Genomic DNA, 19,803 nt, shown 5'->3' with positions numbered 1-19,803 from the left:
TCAGGTGTATCTGTAGGGTGAAAAGCTCTTGCTTCTCCCCTGGGAATGACGAGTCCTTGGCAGCACGGAGCAGCTGCTCTCGGTGGGAGGCAGAGAAATGGCTGGAGCAGGAGGAATAGCAGAGAGGGATTGAAGCAGGCAGCAAAGCATCCTGCTGTGCTCCGGCTCTGCAGCCTCTCACCAAACCCCGTTGCACTTTGTGCGACTGCCAATGCTCAGCGTAGGCTTGTTAGCAAGCAAAGGATTTCTCTTAACGCAGCAACCAACCCCGAGTAAATTATTTTCTTGGGCGCTGTTGTATTGTGCAGGACAGTTGCATTTAATCATCTGCAACCATAAATACTGGAGAGCAATGTCCATGCGCTTGGCTTTTGGAAAGACCTCGTATGTCAGTAGCTGCGTGGGGGCATTTTTAGGCTTTCTTGTTATCCCCAGATAACCAATCACAGGGATAATTAAGGTAACTGGCATTTTTCCTTGAAATGACTGCTTTTTCTTCTTTCCCAACAGCTTTTCTGCAGGAGCTGGTGGAGCGCGATAACTGCAAGTTTGAGGAGTGGTGCAACGAAATGGCCGAGATGCGCAAACAGAGCGTGGCCAGAGGCAAAATCAAACATGAAGAGGTGAAGGAGCTCTACAAAAGGTTACCCGCTGAAGCTGGTCTGTAAGATATTGTGGTAGTATTTTGTAGTAGACCATTGTTAAGATTAGTAATGTTTTGTAACTAACCCACAACTCGCTTCTGTGGCCTGAATGCATCGCTGAAAGGCATTAGCTGTCGCCCTCTCGAAGAGGAAAGCGATCACTGTCTGTTGTTGCTGTGTGCATGCTTAGGACTTGCTTTCCCTCTCGTTTTTCTGCCTTAGCCTGTTTTTCTCCTTTTTTTTGCTCATTCTTATGGCCTCTGGCATCGCTAATACCTTCTTGCTCCTTCCTCATCAGTCAGTCTCCTCTGTGCTTCCATGCATTGTGACTGTTTTCTTCTGCCTGATGAGCAGCTCATCTCGTTAGCAGTTAGTAGTATTGAGGCAGAATAACTGGCCGTTCTCAAATTGCCAGCTCGCAGCAAGTTTGGGAGCTGTTGATCCGTATTAATAAGCAGGTAACAGGGTACGAGAGTGCCTGATGTCCAGCAGAAAATTACTTGATTCATCCCTGCCAGTGCTTTGAAGCCCCATGTCTAAGCTTCATAGTCCGTCCGATGAGTGACTGGGGTTAATCCTTTCATACTACTCCTTGCGTCTTGTTGCCTTAGTGCGTCTGAACACAAGGATTTTTATTCCCCCCCTTGTTTTTCTCTCCCCATCTCCCTTGAAATGAGCGTAGGGGCACATGCTGTATCCATCCGGCATGGGCAATTTCTTTCCACTATGTGCATCTCCTAAAAACTCCAGGAAATTGGTAATTAAAGACTTCAAAATGTGTTTAATTGTGTAGCCTGTTAGACAACTTGATGTTTAGCTTTTAATGTTCGTTGCTCGATGCTCAGAACCAGCAGCGAGATTCGGGTAGCTGAACAGCAGACTCCTTGGCTCCCGTAAATGTCTGCATCTTCAATTTATGAACCCGGGTTTGCAGACAATGGGTGCTTACCTCACGAACAGGAGGGTGTTGGAGCTCATCTTGCTGAGTCCCCGCAAGTCTGAGCGGTGTTAAAATGTCACCGTTAAATCAAAGTTGTGGTGGAGGTATGAATCTGCCATGAGTCACCGTTAAAAAGGAGCAACAAGCACAACTCCGGTGTGTTCTCTTTCCCGCTTAGCAGAAACAGAATAGTTTGCTCTCAGCATTTCTAACACAACAGAGGAATAAATCTCAAAAAGATGATTTTTACAAGTGCAGGTAAAGCGCCTCTGCCCCAATTTGAAGATGGCAGGACCTGAAGCAGTGCCCTGAGGGCACCCACTACCTGCTGCTGGGCACATCCTGGGCACAGCAGCTTGCTCGCACAGCTGGAGGCAGCGTTATTCCAGAGCTGCTCTGGGTCTGATCCCGCAGGAGCTCAGGACTCTCTCTGCAGCTGTGCAGACACATTTTCTGCCAGCTTTGTGTAGCCTGTCCCAGAAAAACGTACTTTCCGGGGGAGGCAGCTTTCATCCCAAACTAGCAAACCATTTCTGACAGCGTTGCAATTCTCTAGAGGTCATGGCTGTGTATCTCTGATGGCGTTGCATAAGATGAAAATACCGCTGATTTATGGTGCAGAGAAGAGGGGTTGAAGCCCAGCTTCGCAAAGATCCAGTGCAAGCTGGAAGACAAAGTATTTTCCTGTAACTTCTCTCTTGCTCCTTTGCGTGAAACATTAAGGATTTGTGTTCATTTGATAAATGTAACTAACGGTTACGTCTCCCCTCAGTTTCAGAGCTGCCCTCCTCACGCCCGCACAGAATGGGTTTAATTTCCTCCTAATTTCCCAGTCGTCTCGTGGAAGGGTTTGCGCATCAGTACTGGGTCTCGGTTTGAGATACAGGGGTTTCACCCAAAGCTATTTCATTGCTCATACGGATGCTGACCTGCTCCTGAACCTTGCTTTGTGCAAGGTGCTTCTCCTTTAGCAAACAAAGGCGGACCTGCTGCTCTGTTTCAAAAAAACCCATGCTCGTGCTGAAAAATTTGAGCAAGTTTCTGTTTGCACTGTAAATCTTAAAATATGCGAGTGTTTCTTGCCCAGCGTTGTTGTTAGAGCAGCCCAGAATAACACTGAAATTTTGAGTCGAATACTGACCTCGTCTCTTTGCTGTTGTTGCCTTTCATTTTTCAATTTACCCTGATGAGCTCACTTTGTTACAGAAAGATCCTTTTAATGTATGATCATAATTTAAGTATTTTATCTGTCCCTCGATGGACGATAGGAAAACCTTCCCCTTTCCTGGTCTGCTCTCCAATAAGCCCTTAAAGGTTTAGCAGTCTGAAAGCACTCCCTTTCCTACTTGAGTGCCCTGCTGTTTCATATTGATTGCTTGAATTCGAAATGACCGCTTGTTCTTGCATATCTTAATTTCACATAGCTCCTGTCTTCTAAATCTGCAATGCCAAGATGAGAATTGAATGGGAGAAGCTGAATCAGATGTTTGAAAACTTGTACCGCAGAGATTTAATCAACAGTGATAGCCTGTTAATTTTTAAAAGTACCGCTGAATATCAGAGTAATTATAAAATACCATCTGCTGTATCGTGTATTAGCTGACACGTACGGGCTTGTTTCTCTTTGTGTTTTTTCCCCTCCCAGGTTCCCCGTACGACTTCATCTCTCTCGAATGGCTGCAGAAATGGCTGGATGAGTCTACTCCTCCAAAACCTATAGATAACACAGCCTGCCTGTGCTCGCACGGCAAACTCCATCCGGATAAAATATCCATTATGAAGAGGATATCGGAGTACGTGGCCGACTTCTTCTACAGGAGATATGGAGGAGGGCCCCGGCTGAATGGTAAGATACCGGGCTAGAAAATGCCCTCCCCAAGTCACGTTCTTGTGTGCTGAACGTGTTTTAGAGCCTTGTTCTGGTCCCAGCCCCATTTTGAGCCATCCTTTATCATTGTAATTTTATTTCTGTGCATAGCTTTTGTGCTGCGCTGTTATTTCCGGGTGATTTTTTTAATATCACTTAATTATGTTAGCATTCAAACAAATACAGTTAGTCTGATTGCAGGGTCTGATTTGTATGTGAGTTCTGCTCTGTATAGGAAGAGGTGTGCATGGAGCAATTTCTGAGAAAGCAAAGGTGCACTTCAGTTAGAAAACATAATACTTGGAAGGTTTTATGAAGTTGATCCTAGAAGATAACAAAACTTGCACATGCAACCCCCCAGACTCTTGAAAATTATTTTCCATGCCTGCAGCACCTGCGGATCCTGCGTGGGCAGCGTTTTGTGGAGTGTGCAGATCGGTGCTGCCTCTTGCCAGCGGCCCGCGCTCCGGAGCAGCACGGATGTGTGCGGGCCAAGAAAATAATTTACTGTCTTTCACCTCTAGCCTGTCCTGAGCTGCCTCATCTGAGGGAGGCACATACCTGGTAGCCTTTGTGCTTGTGCTGCAGGCATTTCTCACGCGTTTTGATTTTTGGGGTCAGCCCAGCCCCTACAGTCTTTGGGCATCCCGTCATCAAGCCCCAGGCTTAGTTTCTTTTATAGAGGAGCTCAATAGCTCCCACTGAGACCAAATTAGCTCAGCTCCTACTAGGAGCTTATAGGGAAGAAATGCAACCAGCAGAAACTGCTGTGACGCAGGCAGCCTTTGTGGGGAAAAAAAAAAAAACAGGCCAACGTTTATTAGTCGACTGGAAGATCGCCTGCAGGTTTTTTCGTTGAGTACGGCTGGGAGGGATGGATGGATGTGCTGCGTTCTCCGACTTGCTTCCCTGAACGCGATTGTCTTGCTTCCAGATGAAAATATATGCCCAGCTGTAGGGTTTCCACTTCTGTTGGTCCAGTGTAGCTTTGCAGGAGGGGTTTTCTTTTTCTGGGTTTAACCGACAAAGTGCCACAATATAGTCTTTTTCCTTGCATATGCCTGAACCGTCCTGCCTTTTGACTCCCGTGGGGCTGTGTTGGTGTGACCTGGCTCACAGCTGTAGTTGCAAACTGTTGATACCAGTGGCGGAGAGCTGCGAAGCTAGCAGAACAGATCGCACCTCATCTGAAGTGTTTTACACTTATTTAAGCTTCAAATGTGGCCTGATCTGGCAGTAACCCCAGGGATCTCCTCATTTACGTGTGAAATCTCTGGTCACAAGGCAGGATAGTTGGTACATACCTGTCTGAGCGCGTTCAAACAGGCAAGAAGCTCAGCCATGTGTGCAACAAATTGTGTTTCTTTTCCCCCCCGCCCCAGTCAAAGCACTTTGCAAGGACTGTGTGGTAGAAAGGTGTCGAATCTTGCGACTGAAAAACCAGTTAAACGAAGACTACAAAACCGTTACGAACTTGCTGAAGATAACAGTCAAGGGGTATGTAAGTCCCGACGCTTTCAAACATTGTCAGAGATTCGTAGAGGTGCTTAAATAGCTTTTTCCTAAGATTTTACTGTTTGAGCTCTGAAGGAGAACAGTTGTAATTCGCATTGCCAACGCTGTTCTCTCTCTGCAGGAACGACGGGTTTTGGGTTGGAAAGGCATCCTTGCGGAGCTGGCGTCAGTTGGCTCTGGAGCAATTAAATGAGCAAGATGAAGACACGGAACACAGTAATGGAAAAATTAATGGAAATGCACAAAACAAAGGTAGTTCTGCTGCTGTAGAGACCCACCAGCTCTGACTGGTACCCCCTAACAAAAGACACATCAGGTGTTCCTGTAATTGTTTTGCTTCCCTTCTATGAGTAGGGAGGGAAGGATAATAAATCAAATAAAAAGCTGTTTCATTTAAGCAGCTTTTTATTTGATAAGCTTCAAAACTACTGGGTGATCTTCGTACTTGGAGAAGAAGATGAGGTAATAAGTAGTTTTACAAAGCTGTGCAAAATTACTGCTCCAGACACGTAATCTTTTCATACGCTTTTATGTGAATGAGAGAGCACAGGGGAGGAAGAAACATGAAAATTACCTTGGGGAAGGGATGAAGATGTTCGTTGTGAAGGTCTAGGGGTGAAACAGCACGGCTGGTAAATTGGCACTGGGAAAACACAGCCTAGAAAAAGAAATCGTGAATTGAACTCTCTTCTATTACCATATCATGAGTCTGTGAGAATAGATGTTTGTTTTATTTGCCTTCTGCTCTTTAAACCTTTGGAAACTGGATATTTTGTTAAGCTTTTTGTTTCGGAACTGAGGGCAAGAAGCTTCTTTGAATGAAAGTGGAGATGATGGGCTAATGGCATTGATCTTGGGCTTGAAGGCTCCGCGAACACCACAGCCCTCCTGATAATATCTGTGAGCTGGCACTGCTGGTGGAGCATTCATTGAGAGAAGCATACTTCGCCGCCGAGTTACTACTCGTCATTCCTCAGTGGTGACCTTGGTTTCGCAACAGGTTGCAACTCCCAGTGGTACATTTGAATTGCTCACAAGCCAACTTGCTCGTTACGCAGGTTGTTAGAGACTCTTACTAACACATTATTGTGTTTATGATGCTCCGATTTAGCGGCCAGCGCTGTCTGTGGAGCTACAGTTCTTAACTATAATTTATACATTAATGTGGGGCTTGTCAAACCCCTGGCAGGCTCCCCCTTAGTTTGTCAGGCAGCATCTGGTTTAGATCAGTGTCCTCAAGGCAAAGAGCGGACTAATATTTTGCCAGGAAGATCTCCGCTCCCTGCGCTCTTACCTAGACTTGTGTTTAGGTTAAACTCCCAGATCTTTGGGAGCAGTGAACCCCCCGTGGTGTTTTAGCCATAACAAATGCATCCTTTGTAATCTCACAAAGGGCGGGCTTGTGCTCCAGGCACTTCAAAGCACTCCTACGTGGCCTGTAGGCTGTAATCCTGCCTGCCCGGAGGCCAAGGCATTCGAGAATAACAAATTTCCTTCCAGCCTTTCCCTTGGGTTAAGGGTTTTGCTGCAATTTGAAAGGCAACCGTGCTCCTTTTCCCCCAAAGATTTTTTTTCCTTTTCCTTGAGACAGGAACTCTGCGCAATCTTCTTGGTTTTGTTTTGTTTGTTTGTTTGTTTTAATTAGATGAATCAAATGAAGAGAAAAGAGAGGAGGAAGAGGAGTTAAATTTTAATGAAGACATCGTGTGCCCACATGGTAAGTCTCTATGGGGGACGGAGCTGAATATATCTGTTGTTGCCCACTGCTCAAGACATTAACCTTGTAGCCTTTGCTCTGTCTAAGGCCAACATGAGTAATTACTGAAGAAATGCGCTTAAATCTCATTTTCCTGGTGTTTCTTGACACTCAAACTTTGAGCTTTTATTTGCAAGCGCGCTGTCACATTGTAGTCCAGATTTCGTAAGGCGGTGAAAGGGCCATCAAGGCAGAGTCGCCTGGCTGCTACGGGAAATGCTGGGCTGTGGGAAGGGAGCATCTCTTCCTCTCGCTAACGAAGTGACATGATGGAGCGAGGGCAGCACCAAAGATCTGCGGCCACTTGGAAGCTCTGAAAGTATTAGGAGGAAAACAGGTGGTGTACATCAGTCAAGGTGCGAGCTGAGAGTATCCATTTATTCTCTTGGTTTACATTAAAATAGGAGCACTTACCTAACAACTGTAGAAACACGGGCTTATCTGCCAGTGGCTGGGACCACGAAGGATATCGATTTACCAACCTGCTGTGCTTTGGTGTCCGTTTACATAAGGTTTTGACCCGATGTTAGTTGTTTTGCTGAGTGACGGTTCATTAGCTACATCCTTGGCTACCCTGTTGTTTAAATCTCACTTTTTTAGCTTGTCTGTCGCTCCCAGACATGACTCTGTTCTAGTAAGCTCCTGTTTGTAGGCATCAGTTTCCCTGCCAAGGATGCTCAGTCTTGTTCCTAGCGAGAAAGAAACATGCCATAAATTAGCAATACACCTCCTGTCACCAAGGCTAATCAAGGGTGTAGAGTAATGGCTTGGTAAAGCCTCATTTTGAAGCAGAGCGTTTAAGCACTTTGTCACGGTGTTAGCTGTTTTTCAGAGCCTTTAACGCCGTATTCCCCGTTGCCGCAAGGCTGCTGCTGTTAAATAGAAGCATGCAGCGTGGTGATGAAATATTTAATATAGCCAGACGTGATAAAAATAGGCCAATAGGGCTTTGAAAATATTATGCTGATAAATTGCTAGTTGATCTGTGACTTTGGGTCATATCAGAATAAATAATATTAAATATGGGGGGCTGCTGGCAGATCAGGTTTCATCATCTTGAGCTAACCTCCAGTTACTCGTGGAAAATAACCTTTCCACCTTTAGAATTTCCCTCTGGAGTGTATCAGCAAATCTGTAGGCTGGGTCCTACGGCCTTAATTTTGCTGTGGAGGAAGTTCCTGCCTTCATGGTAGGCGCTGGGAAAGCCCACTTTTGAAGGCCATCCAGGCATTCCCTTAGGAAGTCACTTTGCATCTTTGCTGCAATTTCTCACTCTCTAGTAGCTGCTTGACCCCAGCGAATAATTTTTTCCAGATACCAAGCTAGGACTTCTTTGATGTCCATGCCCAAAATGTGTCCCTGGACGGCAGGAGGGGGAAGCAGGGTCAGCAGTAGTTGGGATCATCTTCTTCCAGATGGCAGAGCACTTGTTCCCCGCACACCCAGATCTGGTTTTTCCACCTCTTTCACTCAACAGCGTATTAATCTGTTTTCATTAATCATGTGATGTCAAAGCACTTATTTGTACAAGCTCAGTTTTTTTCCCCATCCTTGTTGGCTCTGGAAAGCAGCCTGGTTCTGCCTCCTCATATGGTGAAGCTGGGCCACTTGGTCATGTTTGATGAAGAACAAGTGGCTAAGTGCTGCATCGAAGCAGTCCGGCCTGACCTTTGTTTATTAGAGGAAAAGCAGGAGGGGAACGTTGCTATTTTTTCCCTTTGGGGCTGGCAGAACTCCAGGCTTGGCTGGAGTGAGGAAAGCTGACGGGTCTGTGGGCCTGAGGAGCTGCTTGTAATATTAAAGAGCTACCGGAGAGTGGGGAGGAAGGAGCCTTTTCTCCCTGTCTTCTTTCTGTAGCTCTTCAGGCTGTAGAACAGCAGATAATAAGGTATCGTGCCCTTTGCTGAACACTGCTCAGCACCACAACTTCGCAGTTGCTGTTTTGCTTCCCTCTTGCTGGTGAAATCCATGTTGAGACATGAATATTCCCATGCTGCACCTAAATCCGGTTTACATCTTGGTGTTGCAACGACTGTTCCTCTTGTTCCTTGCTGCAACTGCCTGGAGCGCAGCCGTGCCTTGCCTTCCCAGCTGCTGTCTCGTAGGGAGACGCAGTTGTGTTTTCCCCTTGGGTGATCATCAAGCCTGCAAGCAGGCGGCTGGTTGGATCCTTGAGCCCTTGCCTGCTCCAGTTTTCCCAAGCTTTGTTTGTCCGCGGAAGCGCGTGTCGTCATGCGTACACGGGGTGTCCAAATGCGTGAGCGTGATCTTTCTGCTACTCCTATTGCACAAATGATGAGCACAAATGCCTCATGCTAGACCGTTCTTGCGGGTTTTTTGTGCGCTGCTTGAGCATCAGGATAAACAATACAGCAGACAAGTTGTCTGGGGGGTAGCTGGTAAATCTTGCTTCATATCTTCACGCTCCAGCTCTTCCCTCGAGCAGGTCTAGGGTGCAAAATCTGTCCTTTCCAGGTTTTGAAGTGCTTGGATAGGGCACATGAAGCTGTCTGAGATTATGCAGCTGTAACTTTGCTTTTCAAGAGTGCGGAAAGAACCTGGCTCCCATTTCAGGGGGCATGGGGTTAGCCTGCAGCTTGATAAATGGAGTCACCATAAAAATGTAGCTATGGAGAGCCAGGATCAGAAAACCATAGCCCTGTGCCCTCTTTGGCTTGTCCTTGCTTTTCAGAGCATCTCTTTACTGCCACTTGTATTTCATCAGGTGCTTGGTTCATGAGCTTTGAAATCTAAAGCACATTTTTAAGAATTAAAGTCATATTAATTTTTTTCCTGTTTAAACAAGGAAATGGTAAAGAAGTAGAAGGTGATTTTTGTGTATTGGTTGCACTCTCTTTGGCTGACAGGGTGTTGGCTGATAAGTGCGTGAATATCTTCCCCCACATTTATACCCTGTAATCTCTTAAATCTAGTTAAGGCTGCAAAACATTGCTGAGCACGACAAGAGCAAAGCCCTTTTCTTGGCTCTCTCTCTGCAGGTGACCTGTGCATATCTGAAAACGAACGGAGGGTGGTTTCGAAGGAAGCCTGGGAGAAACTCAAGCAATATTTTCCAAAGGCCCCTGAATTCCCAAATAACAAAGAGTGCTGTTCCCAGTGCAAGGTATTTGCCAAATAATGCTACCCTTTTGTTGACTGTAAATACATGGTCGTATTTCTGGTTTTCTTTTTAATATGACCCAGTGCAGTGGAAGAAAATAATACCACCTTTTAATAGCAGCTAGGAACTGAAGCTGTGGTATAATTAACTGTTTCATGCAGATTTTAGAGCGTGAAGGGGAGGAAAATGAAGCTCTGCATAAGATGATGGCCAGCGAGCAGAAGACTTCTCTCCAGAACCTGTTTCATGATAAATGCAGACCTTGCCTGGGCAGCTGGCCTCAGGTACGGGAAGGAAAGCAACCAGGGGAACGTAGCAGGGGTTGGGGGAGGTTTTTATTAGCTTTTATCCCTCTCCCTAAGAAATTTTATTTCACCTGAGAGACACTGCCTGATAATCATTCACTCGGTCTGAGTGAGACCGTGCCTGCGCTGGGAAGCCTGTGCCAACAGAGTTTACACGTGTGTTGTGCCGAGGTGTGATTTCCCCCGATTAGCTGTGCTGGCACAAAGCCCTGCTAAAGATACACGAGAATGGCTCGTGTGCCAACATAGCTGTTGCTGGCCCGGAGTCAGCGCGATAAGCAGCGACAATATTGCTGCTGTGGTTATATCCGCCCCTAGAAGGACCGAAATGATGCAGCCGTGCCAGTGGAGGCGGCTTTCTGCTGCCCCCCATCTGCCTTCCCGAGCGGGCTGGGCTTTTGCTGCTGGTCAGGCAAAATTCGCATGCGCTCCAGCATCCTCCTGCATCCCGAGAGCTCGGGGAGAGCTTCCCTAAATGCTGAAACCCTGTAAATAGAAGTGGTGGTTGTGCAAGACCTCTCGTACTGGCTTCTCCCTGATACAAGTGTGCAGCTCTCCAGGACTTTCTTGGGGCTTCAAGGCGGCTCAGAAGAAATGGCACAAGCTGTTGGCTCCACGCCTTGGCTCCTGGACATCACACGGTGCTGATTAATGATTGAGTCTTAGATCCTGCCAAGGTGTTTTGGCAGAGCTCTCTGCCTCAGTTGCTCCTACTTGTGAGGGCAGCTTACCGCTCTCGGGTGCCTTCTCCAGCTGTGAGTAAATATTGAGGTCAGGATAGATCCGTGTCTCGGAACCAGGAAGCTCCGAAAGGGTTTAAATAGGAAAAGCTCTGTGCTGAGCTGGAGAGCTGCCAGGTCCTACCGGCGGTATTCAGGGGTGGTGTCTGGTTGGGTCTGCTTTTGTAGCTGGAGTAGGTGATGGAAAGCTGGAGCCCATCACCATGGGTCAGCTGGCAATATGAGGGTCTCTCCAGACAGCGAGGCTACGTCCTCCGCTCTCTTTGAATTTCCCAAGGGAGGATGAAAAAAAAAGAGCTGAGAATCTTTTCCCTCAAGCTTTTTGAGTTTTCCTGATCCAAAACAGTTGAGGTTCGGGGAAGAAAATAAGCAGAGCAATTTAATCGAGAGGAGATTAAAAAACAAATATATTCCTCAGGTGTGCTGAATTTTCCTGCAGAAAGATGGAGTGAGCTCTCAGATCTGCGTTAGGGGAAGTGGTGAGGATAGGTGAGCACAGAAAGGATTTTGTCAGCCGGCTGTTAGGATCTAGGTGGTTTCTTGTCCAGGAGCAGACTATCTAATGGCAAATCAGTCGGGACAGGAAAACCGGTTTATCCTAAAACCACTGCCTCATGAGGGTGCATGGCAGTGGTTTTGAACCCGTGCTGCTGCCAAAAGGAGAAACTTCTGGATTTTGATGGGTGAAGCAAATGAAGCAGGCTGGGGTGGTCTCACCCCACACCTGTGGGGTGCCGGGATGCACCTGCTTTAGGCCCCAGGTAGCTGGGGAGAAAAGGTGGTGCTGGGGAGTCTTAGCTGCCCCGGGGGAAATGACCGTTTCCTGCTGCGAGTTAAAAGTAATTGGATCTAAAGCTAAACTAACTTTGTAATAAACATGAGATTAGTAATGTAAGTGCTTAGTACTTGATCCCAAATTACTTCACTTGGCTTTCCCAGCGTGCTCGGATGGAGTTGTCATGGTAAAAATGCTGAGGTCTCAGAAGAGAATGAGCGCTGCAGAAAAAGCTGAGCAATCATCACTTCCCTATTGTTGGATTAATTAGAAAAGATCTTTTTTTTTTTTTTTTTTCACTTCCAGGAGACAGACGAGCTGTATATTGTTTCGCAGTTCTTTGTAGAAGAATGGAGGAAGTTTGTCAGGTAACTTGGTTTGAGGTTTTTGATGCTTTTTATTCCTTGGGGGGGGGGGGCTGTAGATAATGATTTTGCTTTTGAGTGCTGGTGCGGTGTGTAGTTAGTTACCTGCGCTTTGCCTTGTGGAAACAAGGAAGCTGATTTTTGCAGGACTCATTATCGGTTGTAATACCTTGTAAGAAACTGAATTTCCTTGTTTACCGTGTCTTAACCAGATGGTCGGATTAGATAGTAACCTGATTAGTTTTTTCATCTGTCTGGAGCTGTATCCTAGGCAAAGGTCAACGCTCAGTCCTGTTTCCATGGGCAGCTGGTGGTAGGAGATGGAAATCTCTGCGAGATAGGAGAGTAATTTTGCAACGCACAGGAAAGCAGATCTGATTTCCTCGTTGGTAGTAGTTTAATATTCCCTGTTGGAATGCGTTCTGTAAACATTCACCTGTGATTTCTTCTTGGCTGCCTGCAGAGTTGTGGTTTTTATGAAATAACCTGACCACGCTTTGCAAACCGCTTTCCTTTGCCCGCGCAGGAGGCCGACGCGATGCAGCCCCATGTCCTCGGTAGGAAACAGCGTTCTTCTCTGCCCCCACGGGGGTCTCATGTTCACCTACGCTTCCATGACCAAAGAAGACTCCAAACTGTGAGTTTCTTCTCTTCACACGTCTGCCTTTGCCGGGTGCCTTCGTCTCTCGCGAGCCTTGGGGAACGTTCCTGGAGGCTCGCTGAGCCGCAGCAACACAAGGAGCAAATGCTTTCCTTTGAACAAAATTAACACATATGCTTTCTCAGGCCCACCTTAGCCTTCATGCAAGACAAGACCTAAATTGTCAAAGGATGCTGGGTCAGGAAAAAAGAGAGCTTACTTCAGCTTGGCTAGTTCCTAACAATAAAGTACCCTGAATTTGACCGGCACATAGAAACATCTAGCTTCCTTATGATTTGCTTTCCGTGAGACTTGCCCCTGGAGCGCTGGACACTGGGCTGGAGTTCATGTTCCGTAGCGTTGCTTCTGCAATGATGCAGCACTAAAAGTAGCAGATCTTCCATTCCTCTCCTCCTCCATCCTCCCTCCAGCATGACTGGAGCAAAGCAGCATCACTAATAACACGCTACTGTTCCCCTGTTATCTTGGGTGTACAGGCCCTCCCGTGCAGCTGGGGTTATGGATTGATTTTTGCAGCCTTTCTTTCGTTAACAGACTAAAAAGAAAAGGGGAGGCTGTTCAGGAGCTTAGGGCTTGGCTTTTCCATGTCATAAAGCACGTTCTTGTTCTTTTGCACAGTATAGCTCTAATATGGCCCAGCGAGTGGGAGAGGATTCAAAAACTCTTTGTCGTGGATCACGTCATCAAAATCACCCGAACGCAAGCTGCTGGGGCGGACCCCGAGAGCGCACTTTACACCTCTGAACCCCGTGAGTGCAGCTTTTGCTGCTGTCTGTGCTCTGTTCTTTTGCTGATTGGTGCCGACTCCCTGGGAAATGGCTGCTTTTCAGATAAAGGGTCAGATCTAAGGGGATCAGTGGTAAATACGGAGCTTGGCAGATGCCCCTGGTTATGTGATCCGCTCTGGGCTGGCGGTGAGAGGCATTGGGCAGGTGTCTCCAAGGAGCTGAAGCAATTAAATGCGTTTTTCCTTTGTGCCTCCCCAGAACTCTGTCCAGAGTGCAGAGAAGGGCTGTTGTGTCAACAGCAGCGGGATTTGCGTGAGTACACCCAAGCAACCATCTACATCCATAAAGTGGTGGATAATAAAAAGGTATGGGCTCTCTCCCTCGGTCCTTGCTCATCCTGGCTCCGTTTCGTTTAACGGAAACTGCGCCGAGCACCCAAATAATGATCCGGACACGGTGGCGAGACGGCTACCGCAGCCTGCCGTGTCCCTGCTGGGGGGTTGCTGGGTGGCCCGTGATGGTGGTGGGCAGGGCTGCTCTCTGCGGACAAAAAGCACCCAGCTCCGTGGCTCGTGGAAGCTATTGCCTTGGCTAAAACAGCAAATGGGGAAATTCTGGCTGTAGTTACTCTGAAAATTTGGTCTTCTCGAGGCTTCCTTTTGCCAGACCGAATCCTTTGCATTACCAGTTATCTTCACGAATGTTCCCAGCTTTGATTATTTTAGGCAGTGTTGTAACTGTTCCTGTCTTCGTAATCGTGTTACCAGGCTCTACCTGTTCACCTCCCCCTCCAATATTTGTCATTTCCTTTCTTGGTTGCTCAAGTGACATTTATTCCTAGATAGAAATAGGCTCTTAACCTCCATGCTGATGTAACAGTAGTGAACTTAAGAGATAGTTTTCACGATCCCCTCCGAAGCTGTGAATTATGTCTCCGCTTTACTGGTGTCTTAAGGGATTAGTATCAAGACTAGAACTGGCTTTGCAGGTACCCAAAAGCTGGGTACAGTAAGTCTTCCTCCTTAGGGCTTGTTTTATTCTTTAAGGGGGAAACCAAGGCTCGTGGGCAAGCTCAGATAAAGGAGTTCCTTGCACCTTTGCAGCGTGGGGTTGGGTTTTGGTTTTGGTTTTTTTTGCCTCTCGTTGATTTCTACCTCCCTGTCAATCTAAGGGAGGAGCTGGAGCCCGGAGAACTGCAGGGTGCCGGAGGCTGGACGGGTTTCTGCCTTGGTTGTGAGATGTAGAGCACGCAGCACCATCTTGAGCCATCGGCTACGGATTTTTAGCCTGTCTGGAGGCTGAATCCCAAGGCTGTGTCTTGGCTCTGGTGCAGAGGAGGGTTGCTTTTTGTTTTTTTTCTGGTGCTGGACGGGACCACGCTCGCACGTGGGGCTGGCAAAAAACAGGCAGCTATTCTTTGCCGAGCAGCTGGAGTTGGAGAGAGGGGGCGAGAGCTTGCCTGCAAGATCCCTCATTAACAGGGCAGCCTCAGCGAGATGCGAAGCAGCAATAATGCCTGCCAGCAGCGCGGCAGCACTGCCGGCGAGGGTTGTGGCCGGGGGCCGCTCCGGCGAGGGTTGTGGCCGGCGGCACTTGAAGCCCCTGCTTCCTTCCCTGCCACTTTTGATTTGTGAAGTTGAGGAGTGTTTCCCGTCCCCTTGCCCCTGCTTTTCCCCCTCTGCAACCCCTGGGTACCTCTTCTGGCTGATGCTGCAAGAGGGAAACCACGGCCGTATAAAATCAGCATAGGGCAGCACTGCTGGAATCTGGAGGGCTCTGGGGAGGCTGTGGTTGGTGCTGGATGTTTGGGAGCTGGGATTGCATTGTTAATTGCAAATACATTGACGGAGAAGTGAGCTCTGGGGCATCCAGGATGGAGAGCGCGCCAGTCTCCTGGGCTCCTGCAAACCCCAGCTCCAGCTGAAGCCTAGATGTGAATTCACGTCCGGCAGATCTGTGCCTCCTGGAGTGACTTACACAGAACTGAACATCCTTTTTATTTATATGTTCATGTAAATTATTTAGATTTCATTTACTTACAACCTCCAGACCCATAAATAATGGTGCTGAGTGCCTCTGTGGGTCTGCTGCAGGGATGGATAAGTGTCTAATTTACAGATAATATTCCTTTCTCTGTGTTAGGGCTTTCGTAATACACTTAGATGAACCAGAGAAGCAGGCAGCTAATGGGAAAGAAATCAGTCCAGGCCCCTGGGGACTTTCCTTTTGCCTAGAGAGGAGGGTAGGTCCTGAGCCGCAGGAAGCACCTGCAAGGCAGTAGAGAAGCTTCTTCTCCTGGGCCGAATGCCCCCATGGTTCGATGCAGCTGGGGAGGGGTGGAGAAGACTTTGCAGAGGTTGTGGAGCCGATCCCTGGGTTCTTCCTGCTCTGCCTCGGCTCGTTGGATCAAGGTGGCATCCTGGAGGTCTCTGCAAGCGGTGTGCCGTGATGTGACAGTCTGGGCCGATGCTGTCGGGTTAGTGACGGAGAATGATTTTTATGACTTCAGGTAATGAAGGACGCTGCTCCGGAGCTGAACGTGAGCAGCTCAGAAGCTGAAGAGGAAAGGGAGGAAAACAAGCCAGAGGGGGAGCAAGACCCAGATTTTAACCAGGTAGAGATCAAAAACGCCGCCAGGTTCCTTGGTTTTTGCATCATCCTCTTGCGTCAGCATGATGGGGTAGCCTTCCTCCTCTGTTTACCACTAGCAGGCGAAAACAACAGTGTCTTAAATTTGTCATTTTAATGGTTGTACCACACCGTCACTTTGTTTTTGGAGAGATCAAATATTGATGGTGACTCACACGCTTGGCTGGTAATCCGCCCCGCGCTAGCGTTGGAAGCAGGAACCGAGGTTGCAAGGCAAGTCCTTCGGTCCTCTCGATACTTGCGTGCAGTGGTTCGCTTTCAAATGGGCTTTTCAGCGCTTCGTGCCGTCCCTCGCATGACCGACTCGCCCGAAACGCAGTCCAGGGTACAGGGAGGTTGTATTTTCCACCAATCCCAAACCTGGGCTCCTGATTTTTGCCTCTTATTTCTAGACCAACGGTGGCGCGAAGCGCCAGAAGATCTCACACCAGAGCTACGTCACTTACCAAAAGCAAGGCATCAGGCGAAGCACCCGGCACCGGAAAGTCAGAGGGGAGAAAGCGCTTCTTGTTTCTGCTAATCAGACGCTGAAAGAGCTGAAAATACAGGTAAGGGGTTTTCCTTCCAAGGAATGAGTCGTCTTGAGGAAGAAAATGCAAGATTAGGAGCACGTGGCTGGGAGGGGATGGAGGGAAAGAGTATAAAGTCCCACGTGGCCTTGAAAGGCACGCGTTGCTCTTCTAAAGGTGGTATTTTTGTGTAGCTCAGCGATATGTTTTTTCCCTCCGCACAAAATCAGCATGTCTCATTGTGTTGGCACAGATCATGCATGCATTTTCAGTTGCTCCCTTCGACCAGAATTTGTCAATCGATGGGAAGATACTGAGCGATGACACGGCAACGCTCGGCAGCCTGGGAGTCATCCCCGAGTCCGTCATTTTATTAAAGGTAACACGAGAGAATGGCTGCTAAAATAGAGTCGAATAAAGCTGAGAATTGAACTGGTTTTTATACAGCCAGAGAGAAGCACGTTGTGGTGCGTGTGAAAACTGCTGTGCACTAGACGTGCCCACCCGTGGCTGCTGGGTAGCCTAATTTAATGAGTTCCCCCTGGAGCTCCTTCTTGGATGAGGAAAATCCTCTTTTTTTGTATTCTAAAGAGCATTTATCAGCTGCCCTTTGCTGCTGAGCTGTGTGCGTACCAGCCCAAAATACTGCTAAATTAGGGAGCGAGTCCTCCCCTCTTGTTCCCAGGCAGCGTTTGAGCAAGAGACCTGTTCCCCGCTCGCCTCCAGAGCAGCACCGTGAACTGATCGGGCTGTGAACTTCCACACGAGGTTGCTTGCTCCTTAATCCCCTGCTCTGCTTCATTTTCCAGGCTGATGAACCAATTGCGGATTACGCGGCGATGGACGACGTTATGCAAGGTGAGGCGGGGCAGCCCGGAAGGTTTGGGGCTTGGGGAAGGCACCTTGCCACTGTGATTTTGGGCGAAGTATTGGTGGCCAAGGATTGTGTTGGATTTGGGTTGTAAAGGTAGAAAATAGCAACGTCAAAGCTTTCCTGTCACCGTCAATGGGAGACTCGGCGGCATGCCGCCGCTCAGACAAAAGATCTGTTTAGAAACGACTGTCGGGAGACTTCTAACGCTGTGCCTTTTTCTTTCCATCCCCAGTTTGTATGCCTGAAGAAGGATTTAAAGGTGAGTCCAGTTGTGTTTCGTGTTTTTTTTTTTCCCCTGCTCCCCTTTTATGTAAGCCCATGCTGACTTCATCTCCGTCCCATAAGCGTCATCATCTTTTGGTCGTTTCTTTTCTCCTCAGGGACTGGTTTACTTGGACACTGATGGTTTTCAAAGCGTTGGCAACAGAGGAGTGACCAGAAGGGAAGAGGATTTTGACACGGTAGGGCATTAAAAGAAACAAAAGTGGATGCAGGACTGAACTCTTTGACTCTTCCAGAAGGCAGAAACCCATTCTGAAATGACTGCCCCCCCCCCCCCCAAAAAATGCCTTATGTCAAAGCAGATTGCACTGAAGGACGTCCTGCCTTCAAGAGAACGTTCCCGATTTTATATTTAATAAAGCAACAGGAAGGTTGGAAAGCTTAGCAGCAGTGAGAGCGTACCGTGTTTACAGGCGAGGGAGACGGAGGCATTCTCCTGTATTTCCTGACTCAGATCCCGCACCGCGCTCGTCTGTCCGAGGAGGGGTTGTAATCCAGTAGATCAAAAACATCTTGATCTGTTCTCGAGTAACTCTTTAGGCGTAACCTGCTTACAGATAATCCTGTCTTTGATCGACTATTACTCTTTCAGTACAGCATGGAAGTAAAGAAATTGTTACTTGTGAGGAATGTCTAGCTCTTTCAAAAAAAAACAAAAAAAAAACAACAAAAAAAAAACCCAAACAAAAAAACCTTCATCTGTTTAACCCCAAATGTAAGCCGTGGTCTGCCTCCGACAGCCTTCCATCGCCGAGGGGCTGGGGCCCGCCTCCCTCGCCGCCCCCGCCGGCTTCTCAGCCGCTCGCCTTCACTTCCAAATGTTTGATGATCTTTAAATAACCACCTGGTCTTTCTCTGTGAACTGTGTTTTTTAGAAACGTGGGGTAATTTAATGACTTTTGATAACATCTTTTCCTCCAGTCCGGGACTGCTGGGAGCGCTCACGCCCATGGCCTGGGAGAACCTGAACCGGAGACGGCAAAGGGGGCACGGGTGGCTGGCGTGTTTCCCATGGGAAGAGGGTTTGTTTTTTCCCCTCTATTCTCCTCATTTTTCAGGAATGCACTAATAATTTTTTTTTAATTTTTTTTTTTTTTAACATCTGTAGCTCCCAGAAAGGCGCTCTCCCCGTTGCCTATTAGTAGCAGGAACTAGCGTACCACTTCCAGACTTTAGGGGGGGAAAAAAAAAGGGCACTGTCGAGGTGCCTCCGTAATAAAGTTAGACGTTTCCTCTTCCTTTTCAGCCTTTTAACTTGTTTCCGTGGCAAAACATGATGCGGAGAGTTGGGTTGCTGCCGCATCAGCTTCATTTTTTTTAAAGGATTGGAGGAGTTTGGGGCTGCAAGACGGCCGGGGGAGAGGGGCCACGCGTCCCGTCCTGACAACCCCGGTAGCGTTTATTTTAAATGTTCTCTTTTCTCCGAAGGATTCCAGCTGGCCTGTGCCGAGCGCAGGGGCTCCGCGTCCTCCTCCCCGTCCCCGGCGGGTTGTGGGGCGAAGCAGCCGGCGTTTGAGGGGCCATGGAGCTCTTAAGAGGTGGTTTGGGGGGCAATTTGGCCCCGCATATTCTTTCCCAAGGTAAAGACGTTGGCAGGAATTCCGTGTGCCGAAGCCGCTCCGTCCTTCAGGAACGGGCAGGAGGTTTTCTTCTTCCCAGACTGAAGCACTCGCTTGTGTACATAGTCCTTGGTACTTTTTTTTTCGTTGTTTCAATTTGCTGTTAATTTTCTTTAATGTTACAAAAAAAAAATCTCTTCCTTGAGCTTATAACGTTGCAAAATTAAATGGAAGGAATTAGCCAGGGCCGGGGCGGTGGTTCCGAGAGCTGACGCGCGGCCACGCCGCCGCATCGCCGTATCTCACGGAGGACGCAGGCACAAGATGTGATCAAAGGCCCAGTTACCGTTTTGTCTGTTATTTGCAAACATTATCGGATTAAAATTGTCATTTGAGCTGTGGAAGCCTTATTAAAGCGCATACACGTGGTCTGTCGTGTATTTTAACGCCTCGCCTAAAAGGCGGGGGATTTATTTTCCTGCAAATCCCACTCCGGGATGCTGTGGGGTCGGG

The 19,803-nt window shown here is 47.9% G+C and overlaps 1 protein-coding gene across 1 annotated transcript; it reads left to right on the top strand.

Annotated features, from left to right (window-relative positions):
* Positions 1-510: 510 nt before the first annotated feature.
* USP48 (ubiquitin specific peptidase 48) lies at positions 511-17,852 on the top strand (the record flags this gene model as incomplete). Its single annotated transcript, XM_009697025.1, has 17 exons — positions 511-660; positions 3,230-3,430; positions 4,834-4,948; positions 5,088-5,218; positions 6,612-6,683; positions 9,722-9,846; positions 10,005-10,127; positions 11,970-12,031; positions 12,555-12,665; positions 13,308-13,438; positions 13,676-13,782; positions 15,927-16,031; positions 16,459-16,614; positions 16,829-16,954; positions 17,385-17,433; positions 17,682-17,708; positions 17,830-17,852. Coding segments are annotated over 17 exons (1,814 nt in total), but the record flags the coding sequence as incomplete, so codon positions are not given.
* Positions 17,853-19,803: the final 1,951 nt, after the last annotated feature.

This window comes from Cariama cristata, unplaced genomic scaffold, assembly GCF_000690535.1.
Source record: "Cariama cristata isolate BGI_N322 unplaced genomic scaffold, ASM69053v1 scaffold24343, whole genome shotgun sequence".
NCBI lineage: Eukaryota > Metazoa > Chordata > Aves > Cariamiformes > Cariamidae > Cariama > Cariama cristata.
This window is presented reverse-complemented; position numbering and strand designations above follow the sequence as displayed.